Source organism: Zootoca vivipara, chromosome 2 (assembly GCF_965207765.1).
Source record: "Zootoca vivipara chromosome 2, rZooViv2.hap1.1, whole genome shotgun sequence".
Classification (NCBI taxonomy): Eukaryota; Metazoa; Chordata; class Lepidosauria; order Squamata; family Lacertidae; genus Zootoca; species Zootoca vivipara.
Window position 1 is genome coordinate 106331767 of NC_142584.1, and position 16932 is coordinate 106348698.

At 47.7% G+C, this 16932-nt stretch overlaps 2 protein-coding genes across 4 annotated transcripts; one reads left to right on the forward strand and one right to left on the reverse strand.

Annotated features, from left to right (window-relative positions):
* Window positions 1–1282: 1282 nt before the first annotated feature.
* Window positions 1283–8649, reverse strand: LOC118081091 (acetylcholinesterase-like). The gene is made up of 4 exons (XM_060271222.2): window positions 8524–8649; window positions 4790–6251; window positions 3230–3369; window positions 1283–1461 (listed from the first exon to the last, which is right to left on the reverse strand). Exons 2-4 carry the CDS (start codon window positions 6244–6246, stop codon window positions 1421–1423), a joined length of 1638 nt encoding a protein of 545 aa, XP_060127205.2. The 5' UTR covers window positions 6247–6251; window positions 8524–8649; the 3' UTR covers window positions 1283–1420.
* A 1840-nt stretch (window positions 8650–10489) lies between these two features.
* RPP21 (ribonuclease P subunit p21) lies at window positions 10490–15890 on the forward strand. Of its 3 annotated transcripts, none has more exons than XM_060271224.2 (6): window positions 10490–10578; window positions 10957–11069; window positions 12011–12111; window positions 12638–12720; window positions 13583–13729; window positions 15175–15890. In XM_060271224.2, the coding sequence occupies exons 2-6, from the start codon at window positions 11022–11024 to the stop codon at window positions 15369–15371; spliced, it is 576 nt and encodes a 191-aa protein (XP_060127207.2). In that variant the 5' UTR covers window positions 10490–10578; window positions 10957–11021; the 3' UTR covers window positions 15372–15890. The 3 variants fall into 3 exon arrangements, with proteins under 3 accessions (XP_060127207.2, XP_060127206.2, XP_060127208.2); XM_060271223.2 differs by having other exon boundaries at window positions 10514–10634; XM_060271225.2 differs by having other exon boundaries at window positions 10518–10618.
* The last annotated feature ends 1042 nt before the right edge of the window (window positions 15891–16932 follow it).

Here is a 16932-nt window from a genome sequence, read left to right on the forward strand (position 1 = left end):
CCCACCCACCTCACAGGGTGTTTTTTGTGGGGGAGGAGGGGAAAGGAGATTGTTAGCCGCTTTGAGACTCCTTTGGGTAGTGATAAAGCGGAATATCAAATCCAAACTCTTCTTCTTCTTCTTCTTCTTCCACCAAGTTATGTCAAAAGTTTATTTGTACTCACACTCTCACTTTTTTTAAAAAAAAAAGAAGCAATGAGAACCTGGGTAAATAAATGGTACTGCCCTACTCTGCATTGGATAGCTCAGTTGGTTAGAGCGTGGTGCTGATAACGCCAAGGTCACAGGTTCGATCCCTGCATGGGACTAAGATGATCCTCAGGCTCCCTTCCAACTCTGTGCAATTCCATGATTCTATGAATCTGGGAAAGGCAATGATGGAATTTCAGGAAGCCTCACTTCTTGTAACTCCATGGCACACGGCGAGAACTGATGGGAGGAAATAGGGTTCTATCTGATTCAAGAGAGTGAAGCAGCTGAGGGAGGCTTGGCAGGAATTGCTCAGGGGGGACCAGGGAGTGCCTGGGTGCAAGAAGAATTCCGATACAGCCCTGATTGGCTGAATGGTCAAAAGGCGTCATGTGAAGCAAGAGGGAAAGTCCCCCAGCGGAGATCAGGAGGAAATCCAAGCTGAGGAACAGGGAAGCAAGAGGTAGAAGTATTTGCAGAGAGTGAGTGATGGGCAGGAGAAATCCCCTGCATGAATTGGAGTGAAGATGTTACCTGTAAATGGAGGATTGTTTGTTTGTTTCGGAGTCTCTGTCTGAAAGAGGAACTGAGAAACAGGAAGAGTATGTGCAGGAATTGTAACTTCGCTTCACAATTTACTTTTTTCCCCCTTTTTAACTGGAAAAATTGTGGGTGGAGGGATAATAAAAAGAAAATAATCACCAGACTCCAAAAGTTCTCAAAAGTTGCTGCTGGCTCCTTTTATTTGCTTGTGGCTGTGGAATCTTAAGAGCAAGGGCTGAAATCATATTTTAAAGCTGTTGTTAATGACTTAATGCGTCTGAAAACACTTCTTTCTCTCTCTTGTTTTTCTGTGAAAAGTGAGATCCTCAAGATAGTCACACACAAAGTATAATCTGGTTACAGGTAGGTAGCCGTGTTGGTCTGGATCGAAGTAAAATAAAAAAATTCCTTCAGTAGCACCTTAAAGACCAACTAAGTTTTTATTTTGGTATGAGCTTTCGTGTGCATGCACACTTCTTCAGATATCTTCTTCAGATATGCACACGAAAGCTCATACCAAAATAAAAACTTAGTTGGTCTTTAAGGTGCTACTGAAGGAATTTTTTTATTTTACAAAGTATAATCGACAGGCATGAATCCACATGGCTTGGCTGAGATTCGGGATAGTAGAAGAAGGAGGATAGTTGCATTTTAAAGTGAAATCTGCACCATCCATTTCCAGATACTTTTACCAATCAGAGTCTCTTTCTTCAGCCATCAGGTCAGAGTCTGGAAAACAGGAAGACATGTTTAGGTAAAGGAAGCTGCAGTAGGAAAAATGCTGGGGTTGCAAATTGTATTCTCATTTGCATTGCAGGGTCAATTATTCCTGGTATTGAACCATTCTGAAACTAATGGAAAATTGTGGGCCTCCTCTCCTCATACCAACCATCTGAGATTGATAGGAGGGGGCTGGCTCCGCTTGTGCCTGCACCAGTGAATGTTGCTCATTCTGCAGGGATAAAAATGAGAGCCTTTTCTGTGGTGGCACCTTGGTTATGGACACACACACCCTCCCCTTGGAAGCATAACAACACTAACAGGCTTCTTGCGTCTGGTGAAAACCCATTTCTTACCTCTCTGCTTGGAGGACTAGAGGGTTGGTGTTAGGCTGTGTACATAGACCTACAATGTCAGGAAGTCTGCCCCAATAGGAGGTGACCTTAGAAAGCACCATCTGCATATGCAGGCAGGCAGAAATGATGATGATGATATTTATATGCCGCCCATCTGACTGGGTTCCCCCAGCCACTCTGGGCGGCTCCCAGAAAAATATTAAAAACACAATAAAACATCAACCACCAAAAACTTCCCTGAACAGCGATGCCTTCAGGTGTCTTCTAAAAGTCAAATACAGCACAGTGGTACCTCGGGTTAAGAACTTAATTCGTTCTGGAGGTCCGTTCTTAACCTGAAACTGTTCTTAACCTGAGGTACCACTTTAGCTAATGGGGCCTCCCGCTGCCGCCACCAGAGCATGATTTCTGTTCTCATCCTGAAGCAAAGTTCTTAACCCAAGGTACTATTTCTGGGTTAGCGGAGTCTGTAACCTGAAGCGTCTGTAACATAGCTGCCAAGTCTCCCACTGAAAAATGCGGGATCAGCAGTAGCACGGCACCAGAAGTCGCTTCTATGCATGTCCGGACAGGCGTAGAAGCAACTTCCGGTGCCGCTCTACCCGATTTTCGGTGCCCAGGCATGGGCGGAGTGGCATCGGACATGTGTAGAAGCGACTTCCAGTGCCGCGCTACCCATGTCTGGGCACCAGAAATAGGGCAGCGCCAGGACCCAAAATGGAGCCTCCCTGGCAGGTAGGAAATCTGGGAGATTTACGGGATTTTTCCCAATCTGGGCTGCCAGCAGGAAACAGTTTAAAATAGGGGGGGGGGGGTTCCCTATGAAAAACGGGAGACTTGGCAGCTATGGTCTGTAACCTGAGGTACCACTGTAGTTGTTTATTTCCTTGACACCTGCTGGGATGGCATTTCACAGGGTGGGCACCACTACCGAGAAGGCCCTCTGCCTGGTTCCCTGTAAACTCACTTCTCACAGTGGGGGAACCCCCAAATAGACCCTTGGAGGAGAACCTCAGTATCTGGGCTGGACGATGGGGGTGGAGACGCTCCTTCAGGTATACTGAGCCGAGGCCATTTAGGGGTTTAAAGGTCAGTGCCAACACTTTGAATTGTGCTCGGAAACGCATCCTCGGCATTAAACAGATTGCTGTATAACTTTTCCAGAAGAATGCTCTTTAGATCGGGAAATGAGACAGGGGTGGCAAATGGATGAGGTACAGCACCCCAAAGCAGCACTTGCACCCAACACTTCATGCACAGTATCATGGAGTGTGTTGGTGCCCATCAAGTGACTGGCTGGCATGGGTGGGGCAAGACAGACAGATGCTCCCAAATTACATTGAACAGGAGGGTTATCTGACTGGGCTGTGGTATCTTCCAACTCCCACCACCCGCCAGCCCGAAATCGTACTCTTCCTGACCCTTAAATCCTTCCGTGGCTAGCCACACCCAGAAGCCACAGTAACGGGTGGGCGACACCTCCTCGCCCTGAGCTGGCTCTGTGGTAATGCGGAAGAAATTCTCTCCTGTGTAGACAGGCCATTCTCCATCACCAGGAGACCTGTGAGGGGAAGCAAATGTCACCAATCAGTAAAAGGAATAAGACTGAGATAAAAAATCAAGTGAGGAAATGTCATAAAACTCCACTAGTTAAGCGCCACAATCAGCACAACCATGGAAGTTGCTCTGTGACAAAGTGCAAATGGGCGTGTCTTTCCTCAACCCCCTGTCACTCAGCTGCCGGGTAGGATTACGGTAGCCGGAGTTGTGTTTGAGGAGGTTGGAAGCAGGCTGGAAGCTGGAGACACAGGACTCAGCTACAGCTACACAGCTGCAAATATAATGTTTTAAGTGCGTTTTAAGCGCATTATACAAATGTGACACTAGACGGCAATGGTGAGCTTTAGGCAAATGCATTTTTCAAGACGCCTTTTTAAAAATGGTATTTTCACAGCGTTTTTTATATGTATCTAGAGTCCACCACAGAGTCGTAATTGCTGTGTGCCTGCAAAGAATGGAGAAGCACGGTCTTTTGAGGGGTGAATGCTGTGAGCCCCTCCATCTTGTGCTCGGGTTGTATAGGTTTAACTTTATCCTAAAAATGCCACAGCAGCCGCTGACCTTCAGTCCAAGGAAACTGAACCCTAGGTAAGCACGGGAACCCCTGGATTCTCAGAGACTGGGGTGGTGCGTGATAATACGTTTCAAAGTGCTTTGCAAGAGTGCAGCTTTCCAAAGCATTAAGCCACATAACGATGTAAGCGGTAAGTATGCAAATGAATGAAAGTAAACGGACCGGGGGAAATGCCTAAATCAACGTGCACTGTTGCTCAAAGCAAGGCCTTGTTTAACTTTTTGCTGGTTTGCTTTTCCTGGCCTTGATAAGATAACATGAACATAACCAAACCCGTTTACGATCCTGCAATACTCTCAATACAACAACTCACAATAGCAAGCCCAGAGCTTTTTCAAAAAATAAATACAGTAAATAAAACGATGACCCTTCCTTCCTCCTTATTTTCTGTTTTTAGAAGAAATGTTGATTCCCCACACACACTTCTTTATTTTTTTAAGCCACTTTGCGTAGGCTTTGCCTGGAAAAGTGGTGTATAAAATGTGGAGGGGGCAAAGCAAAGATTGTTGCTGTTCTGCCAGTTCAGGCAATCGCTGATTATGATAAGCAAAGCCAAGAAATTTGGGCTGCATGCACACTCTACATTTGGAACACATCTCCTCCCCAGCCCCAAAGAATCCTGGGAACTCTAGTTTGTTCAGGGTGCTGAGAATTGTAGCTTAAGTGAAGAGTAATTTGCAGTTCCCAGGATCCCTTGGGGGGGGGGTGCTTTGAATGTTCAGAGCGTACGAAGTCTTGTTCTCAAAATGGGGAAGAGAAAGAATACCCAAATGGGGAGCTTGCTATTCAGAGAGACCAAGGACCAGCTCTTCTGTTGGCAGTGCTAAAGACTGGAGGAATCACTTACCCGGTCCTTACAAACTGTCCCCAGTAGCTCATAACCCTTTGGCTCAGGGTCCCCTCTGCCTCTGTGTATCCCGACGTAGATAGTGGGTCACCAAACAGAAAGGGCAGCTCGGAGCAATGGGGCACTCCAACCCAGTCGGAGACGGTTACAAAGGAGGGCTGGTGAGTGAAGGAGTAGGCAAATGCCAGGCTTTGGGCTTCTGCCATACGGGTGGCCACCACAGCCACAGGGCACAAGAAAAGGTAGTCTCCAGAAGCTTTGATCAAGGCGTTTCGATATCGTTCTTCCCCGTGCTCCTCCTGACTGTAGATGGTTGCTGCGGTTTTGATGATAACTTCAGGTGCCTCTGGGACCATCAAACGGAGGCCCTCCAAGAGTTGCTCGTTGTTAATCAGGCTGTCGTTGTATAGGCTGAAACCAGGGGCATTTCCTGAGAGGAAGAGGGTGCCTTCATCATGGGTGAAGCCGGTCAGGATGGGTTTCTCCAAGAATCGCCCAGCTTCCAGAAGTTTCCGAGGGGCATCCGGAAGGAACTCCCCATCGGTCGTGGGCACAAAAGGGAAACCCACCAAAGTTTTATGACTGAGGATAGGCAAGTTCTTCATCATCTCCCCTGGGTCCTTCTTCTGCAGGCATCGGACTACAGCCCTGTCGTCATCCTCGGCGCAGCCTAAAATCCGGCCCAGGGTTCGCCCTCTGATGGCAGCCTTCTCAGGCCTCACCCAAGCCCAGGGGGAAATCGCAGCGCCGCTTTGTAAAGTGGCCTGGTCAAATAGAGCCTGACTTGCCGGCGAGAGAAGGTGGAAACCAACCGAGGCAGCCCCAGCACTTTGACCGCCCAGGGTAAGCCAAGTTGGATGCCCTCCAAAGGCGGCCATGTTTTCCCTCAGCCAACTCAACGCCAGGTGTTGGTCCCACAAACCAGCATTCCCCGGAGCCTCTGGGGGTAGCGAGAGGAATCCCAAGGCACCTAGGCGGTAGTTCATAGAAGCCACGATGATATTCTCAGTGGCAGCTAGGAAGCTCCTATCGATGGAGCCAAACCCGTTGAGAAAACCCCCTCCATGGATCCAGACGAAGGCACGAGCTGGCGAAGAGGGTCGGGGATGAGGCACCCAGACATTGAGGAAGAGGCAGTCTTCAGAGAAGGTGGATTCTGAGTTTTGTTCCGCACGATAGCCGGAAAGTTCTATACTCCCTTGGTGGCAGGTATTGCCAAAGCTGGTGGCGTTCAGGGTGTGGTTCCAAGGCTGGTGAGGACGTGGTTTTTGAAATCGCAGCTTCCCCACAGGAGGTTCAGCATAGGGGATTCCCAAGAAAGCTGTCACCGCGCCAGAATCTGTCATGAGGCGTTTGCCCCGTATGGGACCGCTGCTTGTGATCACCAGAACATCTTCCTCAGAGGCGGAACTGAGGCCCAGCAGAAACAGGCATGAAAATACTCGGCACAACATCATGGCAACTGAAAGGAATTAGTTTTTTATGTAACTTTTTTTTAATGACTGCTTTAGACTGTTTATTGTTAACAGCTTAGAGGCCTTTTGTTCTAGTAAGGAGTATATAAATCTTTTATTATTATTTGGACATGAAAAGCAACAATAACATACAGTGGTACCTTGGTTCTCAAACTTAATCCGTTCCGGAAGTCCGTTCCAAAACCAGAGCGTTCCAAAACCAAGGTGCGCTTTCCCATAGAAAGTAATGCAAAATGGATTAATCCATACCACACTTTTAAAAACAACTGCTAAAACAGCAATTTAGCGTGAATTTTACTATCTAACGAAACCATTGATCCATAAAATGAAAGAAATAAACAATGTACTGCAGTCACACAATCAATCAATCAATCAGTAGCTGAACTGGGTTCCACACAGTCACAAAAACAAAACGAAAAGAGTCGCAAAAGTAAAAATGCAAAATAAATAGCAAAACCAGACAGACCTCAGCGTAACACTCCAAACAGAAGTGTGGCACTCAAAACGAAGCACATTCGACTTCCAAAAATTTCGCAAACCAGAACACTTCTGAGTTTGCAGTGTTTGGGTTCCAAGTTGTTTGACTACCAAGGCGTCTGGGAACCAAGGTACCACTGTACAGGTATTGCAGGAAAATAACTTGCATCGAAGCAACAGACACAAACCAGCAAGGGGGCCGTTTGAGGAAGGAAACACAGAACAATGAGCAGAAAAGGAACCTGGTTATGCATCCCGAGAGCCATAAAGACAAGAAGGCGTGAAGAGCTTAAATGCAGAGGTGGCAGGGGGCAAAAGGAACAAACATCTCTGAGAAAATTCATGGATATTTCCAAATGAAACAAGGATAGCTAAATTGGTGGAGCATGTGACTCTGAATCTCAGAGTCGTGGGTTCGAGCCCCACATTGGGCAAAAGATTCCCGCATTGCAGGGGGTTGGATTAGATGGCCTTCATGGTCCCTTCCAATTCTATGTTTCTATGCTTCTAAGACAGGGGTCAGCAAACTTTTTCAGCAGGGGGCCGGTCCACTGACCCTCAGACCTTGTGGGGGGCCAGACTATATTTTTTGGGGGGAAATATGAATGAATTCCTATGCCCCACAAATAACCCAGAGATGCATTTTAAATAAAAGGACACATTCTACTCATGTAAAAACACGCTGATTCCCGGACCATCCGCAGGCCAGATTTAGAAGGCGATTGGGCCGCATCCCCTGTTCTAAGAAGTCCCACTTAACAGGAACGAGGACTGTACCGTAGTCTCAAATGTTACTTATCCTTTTGCCAGCAGGTGGCAGCAAAGTCCGTCTGTTTAGCAGTACTGTACTGTACCATAGAATCATAGAATCGTAGAGTTGGAAGAGACCACGAGGGCCATCCAGTCCAACCCCCTGCCGAGCAGGAAACACCATCAAAGCATTCCTGACATATGCCTGTCAAGCCTCTGCTTAAAGACCTCCAAAGAAGGAGACTCCACCACACTCCTTGGTAGCAAATTCCACTGCCGAACAGCTCTTACTGTCAGGAAGTTCTTCCTAATGTTTAGGTGGAATCTTCTTTCTTGTACCAACTGGCGAGCATTCTCAAACCAATGGTGCTGATATCTGTCTGTCGGTCTGTCTCTCCTTTCCTTTCCTCTCCTCTCCTCTCCTCTAAGGGCTGCCCAAATGTTACAGCTGTAGCCACTGAAAGCACATAGCAGTTGCCTTGGCTCCCTGGCCCTACCTACCCACCCCAGTACCTCCAACTTTTAACAACAGATTCTCGGTGCACGTAAACCATCTATTCTGTTCAGAAGTTCTGCTGAAGGAGAGAGCCTGTGTTGTGTCGTGGTTAGAGAGTCAGAAAAGGACCTGGGAAACCAGGGTTCAAATCCCTACCTGGCTATGAAACTCACTGGGTGACCTTGGGCCAGTCACAGTCTCCCAGCCTAAATGGCCTCTCAGGGTTGTGGAGACGATAGAAAGCACTGGGGAAAGGCGTTGCCTTCCAAAGAGCTGCTATTTGCCCCAAGGACCAAATAATATAAAATAAAATAAATCCATGAATAACCTTTTTTTCTTTCCAGCTGCCAGAGTGGGCGAGAAAAACTATTGCAGGAGTGAGGGTTAAATCCCCAACTTTCTGAGTGGCTGCACGGAGCCTTTAAAACAGGAGATCCAGTGATGGAGATCCAGTCACAAATCTCCATCATCACCTCCCTTGTTTGGCCCCTGGCATTTAACCCTTCCTTGGGTGATGGAGCAGAGCAAAGACTCACCTCTTTGAGCCACGATGAGCCAAATTCCCGGTTCGGTTTGGAAGCACACGAAGCAGCCGGATTAGCAACAGGTCAGCTCTTGTTGGCTCGGGAACAAGTGGGGAGCCTGTGGTTATGATCCTGGTGTTCTTTGCCTCTTAGCCAGGTGGTATATCTCTGTGGAGATACCATATCAGCTGTGCCCCGATGGAACCCCAGAACGAAGGTCAAAAGCTTAGGAAAACATGCACCTCCTCTGATTGAAGTCCCAGGCAATATCTTGAGATGAAAGAACTTCATCTGACCTATGATTGCTACATGCACACGGCACGCTGAGAGCGCATCATTTCCCCCAAAGAATCCTGGGGGATCTCACGCAGCTACAATTCCCAGCACCCTTAGCAAACTACAGTTCCCAGGATTCTTTGGGAGAAACAATGTGCTTTAAATATATTGGTAATTGCCCCATTATTAGGCTGCTAACAGTGAGCACAGAGTGCATTCCTCCAAACACATTGGAGTTTGGTTTGGTGTCCTTACCGGTAGGTATGGAGTGTCGGAGTGTGCTTGATGGTAAGGGACAAGTGGCCTATGGGGGGAGGTTCTGTACATCTTTTGAAGTTGTTTTGCAACTTTTCTGGTCGAATGTTTACAACATTAACATAGTCGGTGTTCTCCGATGGCGATCGAATTGCGTGAGATGCCATCCCACTCCTTTTCAGGGGTACATCACTTGAGCCTGGCTTACCCTTCCCACCTGCTTCTTCCTCCCACTCTGAAACCATTCCCTCCCATTTTGGCACTGGCTTATGACAGCGTTCCCTGTCAGGATTCTGGAAGATTGGTGGGGCAGATAATAATAGTAATAATAATAATAATTTATTATTTATACCCCGCCCATCTGGCTGGGCCTCCCCAGCCACTCTGGACGGCTTCCAACAGAAAAATAAAATAAAATAATCTATTAAACATTAAAAGCCTCCCTAAACAGGGCTGCCTTCAGATGTCTTCTAAAAATCTGGTAGCTGTTTTTCTCTTTGACATCCAATGGGAGGGTGTTCCACAGGGCAGGCGCCACCACCAAAAAGGCCCTCTGCCTGGTTCCCTGCAACTTCACTTCTCGCAACGAGGGAACCGCCAGTAGGCCCTCAGTACTGGATCTCAGTGTCCAGGCAGAACGATGGGGGTGGAGACGCTCCTTCAGGTATACTGGACCAAGGCCATTTAGGGCTTTAAAAGTCAGCACCAACACTTTGAACTGTGCTCAGAAACATACTGGGAGCCAATATAGATCTTTCAAGACCGGTGTTATGTGGTCTCGGCGGCCGCTCCCAGTCACCAGTCTAGCTGCCGCATTTTGGATTAGTTGTAGTTTCTGGGTCACCTTCAAAGGTAGCCCCACGTAGAGCGCATTGCAGTAGTCCAAGCGGGAGATAACTACAGATAAGCCACATCTGGCTTTGTCCTGACTCCATCTATTACCCAATCTTGTCCCACTCCAAGAATTCTTCCCATGGGGAAGTCTCTGAGCATCGTCCCTTAGCTCAGGCACGTCCAACAGGTAGGTCGTGATCTACCAGTAGATCACTGGATGTCTGCGGTAGATCACTGGTAGATCATTGGCTCCCCCCAAAGAAGCTGAACCACTGTGGCTCCCCTTAAAAAAGCTCAACATTGTACCTCCTCCCTGAAAAAAACTTAACAACTTTGACCCAACCCCCCCCCCAAAATGGGCTTTCCTCCTTCCCAGAAAAAGTTCAACAACTTTGACCTGAACCCCAAAAAAGGGGGTAGATCACTGCCAGTTTTTAACTCTGTGAGTAGATCGCAGTCTCTTGGGAGCTGGCCACCCCTGCCTTAGCTGTTTAAAACTTTTAAGTGGTGCCTGCTATTTCTGAGGGACCCTGTGCCTCGACTATCTTTTGGTGCTTCGATGTTTGTTTGCATTAATCCACACTAGACTGAGAGCGGACTACATTTCCCAGGTGCCTTTGCTGCATCAAACCAGGAAGAGGATGCACGCGGACTGCTTGGTCGGAGAAAGCGATTGATCCGGAGGCGCCTCTTTGTACCTGGGTAAGATGTGCTGGTGGGGTAACAATCTGGGGTGCAAAAGGTAGGATCTTTTGCAGGTAAGTCCAGGAGAGATACATATTTTCACATAAAGGGGATTTAATGGATTAGCACGCTCCGGGAGAGCCCTTGTATCTTATGCATGTTTATCTGGATCTAACTCCCTCTGCGTTTCATGGCGCTCCTGCAATTTATTTGCAGCAAGGCTCAATCCTGCCATCTGTTTTCATTGCCAAGGAATTTCCCTTGCACGTTGCGGCATCGAGAAAGAACTTGTTTTAAAATAATAGCAGAGTGCTTTTCCTTAACCGCTGACTTTAGATAATAATAATATAATAATAATGCAATATACTCTCGCTAATAAATCCCTGTTTACTGCAGGTTTCTCTTCTGTTGTGTCAGCACGACCACTAAAGAAAATATTGTAAAGATTCCCTGTGTCAGCCATGATAAAGGACAAAGAAGCATTTCAGAGGCTCAGCTTCCTCTACCAGGTAAGGGAGAGTGTTCCTTGTACACCAGTCGTATTTGCTAGCTACCACGTTGTTCACAAAATACTTGCAGAATCCTCATCCTCATCCTCTCTCTGGCACAACTGAAATCCTCTACCCTAAACTGACTTTCATGTAGTGCTTGGCCTTTTGGCTTCACTTTTATGATTTCCCCGCCTACCTCTGTACCTTTTGCATGTGTGTCTGGCTCTAGAGTCTATACTGTACTTAAAAACAACCCCCAGTTTTGCAGCACTTGCAAAGGCAGAGCAATGTATAAATGGTGTAAACCGCTCAGTATTCCATCTGATCAGATGCATGGTTATCCTCAGCTGGCAAGTAATAGACCAGGCATCCCCAAACTGGCCCTCCAGATGTTTTGGACTACAATTCCCATCATCCCTGACCACTGGCCCTGTTAGCTAGGGGTCATGGGAGTTGTAGGCGAAAACATCTGGAGGGCCGCAGTTTGGGGGGATGCCTGTAATAGACGCAGTGGGTCCAAGTGGTGGTGGGAACAGCGAGCAGAGTTTATATAATTAACAAAATGCAAACAGTGCCGTTTGCAATGATTCAGTTAATTCTCAAATGCATGCCAAACAAGCACAATAACCGCTGCAATCGGTGAAAATAGCACTATAATTTTCACATAGCTGAGTAAATTAAAACATGTAGTGGGACAAACTGCCTAACTATTTTATCCTTCTGCCACTGTAAGCTCTGGTCCATAGAAGCTTATGTTATGGTATATTTGGCCTATAAGCCACTGCAGGACTGTACTGTTTTTACCATAAGAGACTTAATAAGTTATGGATGTTGTCATTGGCAAGGACTTGTTGTGCAGGAAAGCCATGGACATATGGAATCTGCATGGCCCCGAGTATCTCTTGGGGTGGGGGGGTGATGCCGAGGATGTTCAACTTACTTCCATTCCTCCGCAACAGGCAGCGCATTGCGTCCTTCGGCAGAACCCAGAGAACCAGGAACTGGCTCGCTTTTATTGCCACACGCAGAACAGCATCAGCCGGCGGCTCGTGTTAAGACAGTGAGTGCCAGGACAGTGGTCAGGGGACCCAGCTGCCCATGAGACCCAGCCACTGGCATTCACAGGCATCCTGTTTCTGATACAGGGATGCAGGTGGTGCTGTGGTCTAAACCATGTAGCCTCTTGGGCTTGCTGATTGGAAGGTCAGTGGTTCGAATCCCCACAATGGAGTGAGCTCCCGTTGCTCTGTCCCAGCTCCTGCCAACCTAGCAGTTCGAAAGCATACCTGCGCAAGTAGATAAATAGGCACCGCTCTGGCGGGAAGGTAAACAGCGTTTCCGTGCGCTCTGGCCTCCGTCACGGTGTCCCGTTGCACTAGAAGCGGTTTAGTCCTGCTGGCCACATGACCTGGAAAGCTGTCTGTGGACAAACACCGGCTCCCTCAGTCTGAAAGCGAGATGAGCGCCACAACCCCATTGTCGCCTTTGACTAGACTTAACCGCCCAGGGGTTCTTTACCTTTACCTTTACTCAGTTGTCCGACACAAGGTTTGCTACTTAACCTTCATTTCCCTTTGTCTTGCAAGGGATCCATCTGTGAAAAGAACCATATGCAAATCTTGCTTCTCCCCTCTCATCCCTGGAGTCAGCTCCACAGTGCGCCAGAGAAGTGAGTGCCCCTGTCTCTTCCCCCCCCCCTCCTCCTCCTCCTCCTCTGTGGGGCTACGTGGGGCTACTCTGTGCTCTGGGTCTGGTGCAGAGGTTCCCCTCTTCACAAACGGAGCCGAGAGTGGGCTGCACCAAGTTGGGAAGGCAGGAAGGACAAAACAAGGGAGTGTCTTTCCCCTTGAAAGATGTACGGGTGGCATTGCCTACAAACTGAATTACCCTGAGCATTCCCCCAGAATGGTGGCAGACCAGTTCACACATTCCTACTTGCAAGTGTAGCGTGGCCTTCCCTCGGAATGTGGGTCATATGCTGCATAGGGGCTAGGTGCCCATGTCTTTGGATGGCCAGGCAAAAGCACTCAAGGGGGTGTGGCAGCAGGGTTGGTAAGGGGTGGAGCCTAGGGATAATCACGAGGGCCAGATGGAGATTTGTGGAGGACCACATTCAGCCCCCAAGACTTGGCTTCCCAATAGCTGCTCTACAGGGAACTAGTGGCCCTCCAGATGTAGCTGAGGTCCATTTTCCATTATCCCTGTCCATTGGCCATGTCAACTGGGACTGATGGGATTCAACAACATCTGCAGGTTTCCCCACCCCTGCTTTGTTGGGATCTTCCTCTGTTCCTTCTTCGGAGGGAGTAGAGACCACTGGAGAATTAATATTTCTTCGTAACTTCCCTTTATGTACAGATTATTAGATTGAGAGATGGATCGTTGTGGTGGTGAGCACAGAAAGGAGTGAGGCTGGGCAAAGGAAAAGTGAGGGAACCGTTGATGTAGTTGAAAGTTTGGGAGGAAAGCTGGAAATATCAGTCTGTTTTCCAGGCTTCCCTGACTCATTTGCTCCTCGCCTCTCTCACCAGAGCGCCGCCATCAGCGGTGGACCGTTGTGCGTTGTCTCACTTGTGGCCTCACCAAGCGTTTCCTCAGCAACCCCGACTACAAGTTGTGGTCGGAGCAACCTGAGGCATTCCTGGAGAAGCAGGTGCCCCCTAGTGAAGGAGCAAAAGGCGAGTGAAGATGTTAAGTGTGTTTAATATAATCAATGTTATCTCATCCCTCCCCTTCGAGCTGAAGATTTCCAGGGTGGTAGACAACATTTCATCAAATAATAGTACAGTGGTACCTCGGTTTATTAACACAATTGGTTCTGGAAGTCTGTTCATAAACTGAAGTGTTCATAAACTGAAGTGAACTTTCCCATTGAAAGTAATGGAAAGCGGATTAATCTGTTCCAGACGGTCCACAGAATACTTAAACTGAAGCGTTCATAAACTGAAGCGAACTTCCCCATTGAAAGTAATGGAAAGTGGATTAATCCGTTCCAGACGGGTCCGCGGAGTACTCAACCTGAAGCGTACTTAACCTGAAGCATGGGTGTAATTGGTTCCGGAAGTCTGTTCATAAACTGAAGCATTCATAAACTGAAGTGAACTTTCCCATTGAAAGTAATGGAAAGTGAATTAATCCGTTCCAGATGGGTCTGCGGTGTTCATAAACTGAAAATTCATAAACCGAGGTGTTCATAAACCGAGGTTCCACTGTACAGTTTCTTCTAATACAAGACTGTAGTTGCCATAAAATTTTTAAACCGATAGGCATTGTCATATTATTAAAACAATAAGTAACAAAACATGATAAGGAAGAGCAAAACAACCAATTGTTCAATCTGCCCTTTCCTGAAAGCTGTTCATGTGGGGGGTCAGCTGTATCTCCAGTGGCAGGGAGTTCCATATCCAGGGCGCCATGGCAAAGAAGGCCCTGCCTTGGGCTGTCATAGAGTGAAATGCACCTGTTGGTGGAAGTACAATGGTACCTCGACTTCCAAATGCCTCAACTTCCGAAGGTTTCGACTTCCGAAGTCCGCTAACCCGGAAGTATTTTCACCGTGCGTGTGCAGAAGTGTCGCATGCGGTATGCGCAAAGCGCAAGATCACACTGCGTATGTGCAAAATGGACGCTTCGACATCCAAAGGTTTCGACTTCTGAAGAGCGCCGCGGAATGGATCGCCTTCGTAAGTCGAGGTACCACTGTATAGCAAACAATTTTCCGGCTGATCTTAATACTTAGTTCAGCCAGTGGTGGGAGAGGTACTTCTTCAAACACTTGGCTGCTGGCTCCACACACACACACACACACACACACACACACACACACACACATGCCTTTTCATAATTCTCTTGAATAAAGGGTTTGAGTTGTTGGGGAAATATGATAGGGAAACATTTGGAAAGTTTCCATAGAAAGGGAAGGAATTTTGCACAGACAAAGAGAGGGCAATTGTTGCAGTGGCAGCCATTTTAAGGGTCTTGGGAAAGTTGAAGGGGAGTAAAGAGGTGGGCAGCAAAGGTTTGGAGGCCCAAACTGGGTGTGGAGAACGTAGCTGTGGAAAACATTTTTAGGAAGAAGCTTCAACGGAATCACCTTGGGCTGTTTTTCTTTCCTTGTGTCCAGCTTCAGGCCCAACCCACAGCTCAGTGCAACAGCCCCCCAAGGCCTCCCGAGCTGAAAAGGCAACACCACCTGCAAGTTCTGGACCTCACAGCCATGCCTCTGAGGAGACGACAGCAAACACCAAATCTAAAGGGAAGAAGGGGAAACAAACTTTTCCCAGTCAGGCAGGCAACTGTGGCTTGGTAGCAAACGCATAAGCCCCAAGTTGGGGCAGAAGAGTCAAATGTGGTTAATACGATTATTGGCTGTGGAGAAAGGACCCTGGATTGTTTGGAAACTAAAACCTAGTGGGACTTGAATGGCTCAGGTGATTTGAGTTCAGTGATAACGGCCCTCTTTTATAGCGCAACTAGCTTTGAGGCACCAGTAAGAGATGGGCTGCAGCCCATAGTGGCCTAGTGAATAGCACGGCCTGCATTTCTTTTCTCCCACCATCTCCATAGCTTGAGGTTCATTTTCCACCTGGAGGGGTGTCTGCACTTAGGAGCTGTTGGAGACCAGGAGATTTTGGTGAACTCCTTCCCACTGGAACTTCCCATCCAATCTCATGTACAACGCTATGTGAAATAATAATAATAATAATAATAATAATACCACCACATTTATTGTCATTGTACAACCTATATACAATGAAATTAAGTGAGCCTCCCTCTCCCCCCCAAAAAACACTCAATCTCTTGGAAATAACTTGGAAATAAAATTTTGTTTCAACAGGATCATTCTTGTGTTGTGTTCTGAGTCATGCAGAGTAATACAGCGGCTTCACCCTCAAAAGACCTAGTGATGAAGTAGGCTCCACACATAAGACTTTAAAGATGGCTCTTTAATTACAGGATGGCAACTATGACCAGCAGTATTATATATTAAGTCCAGTGCAATGGGTTTCACTCTCTTGAGCCCAAGAGAGGGTCTTCTTGCTTCTAAAACTGCTTTGAAGCAGCCCGTAAATTATACCTTCTGGAGCGACTCTCCGAACTAGGGGGTGGGTGGCACTGCTTTGTGGTGGTTCCAGTCCTACTTGGATGGTCGTCCCCAGAGGGTGTTGCTTGGGGAATGCTTTTCAGCCCCATGGAACCTTCAATTTGGGGTTCCGCAGGGCTCAATCCTATCCCCGATGTTGTTTAACATCTACATGACATCACTGGGTGGGGTTATCAGGAGGTTTGGAGTACATTGTCAGCAGCATACCTGCCAAGTTGCTGTCGGAGAAATAAGGGACCGGGCCGGAAGTAGCAGGCCGGAAGTAGCGCTGCCACCATTTTGGAACTGGGTGGAGCATGCTCAGAAGTGACTTTTGATGCTGCTTTGCCCAGTTCCAAAATGGCCGCCATGCCAGAAGTCGCACTGCAGCCATTTTGGAACTGGACAGAGCAGCATCAAAAGTCGCTTCTGAGCATGCTCCGCCTAGTTCCAAAATGGCCACCGCGCCAGAATAAACTGGGGGGAAACAAAAAAAATCCGTTTTTTCAGCTAGGAACAGCTGGAAAAATGGGGATTTCCCGGGGAATACAGGAGACTTGGCAGCTATGGTCAGCAGTATGCTGATGACACTTGGCTCTCTTTCTCCTTTACATCTGCAGGTGAGGTAGCGGAAGTACTGCACCAGTGTCTTGCCTCGGTAACAGGCTGGATGAGAGCCAACAAACTAAAGCTCAATCCAGATAAGACTGAGTCACTGCTAGTGGGTGGTTCCCTAGACCAGATGGGTGGGAGATGCTCTTGATGGGGTTACACTTCCTCTGAAGGAGCAGGTTCGTA

Excerpts from the sequence above, each read along its gene's own strand:
- RPP21 (XM_060271224.2), top strand. The coding sequence starts at position 11,022 with ATGATAAAGGACAAAGAAGCATTTCAGAGGCTCAGCTTCCTCTACCAG. Across the intron at positions 11,070-12,010 it reads GGCTCAGCTTCCTCTACCAG|GCAGCGCATTGCGTCCTTCG; the intron begins GTAAGGGAGAGT and ends CCTCCGCAACAG. Across the intron at positions 12,721-13,582 it reads CTCCACAGTGCGCCAGAGAA|AGCGCCGCCATCAGCGGTGG; the intron begins GTGAGTGCCCCT and ends CTCTCTCACCAG.
- LOC118081091 (XM_060271222.2), bottom strand. The coding sequence starts at position 6,246 with ATGATGTTGTGCCGAGTATTTTCATGCCTGTTTCTGCTGGGCCTCAGT. Across the intron at positions 3,370-4,789 it reads GGACAGTTTGTAAGGACCGG|GTCTCCTGGTGATGGAGAAT; the intron begins GTAAGTGATTCC and ends TTCCCCTCACAG. Across the intron at positions 1,462-3,229 it reads AGCCACGGAAGGATTTAAGG|ACTCTGACCTGATGGCTGAA; the intron begins GTCAGGAAGAGT and ends CCTGTTTTCCAG.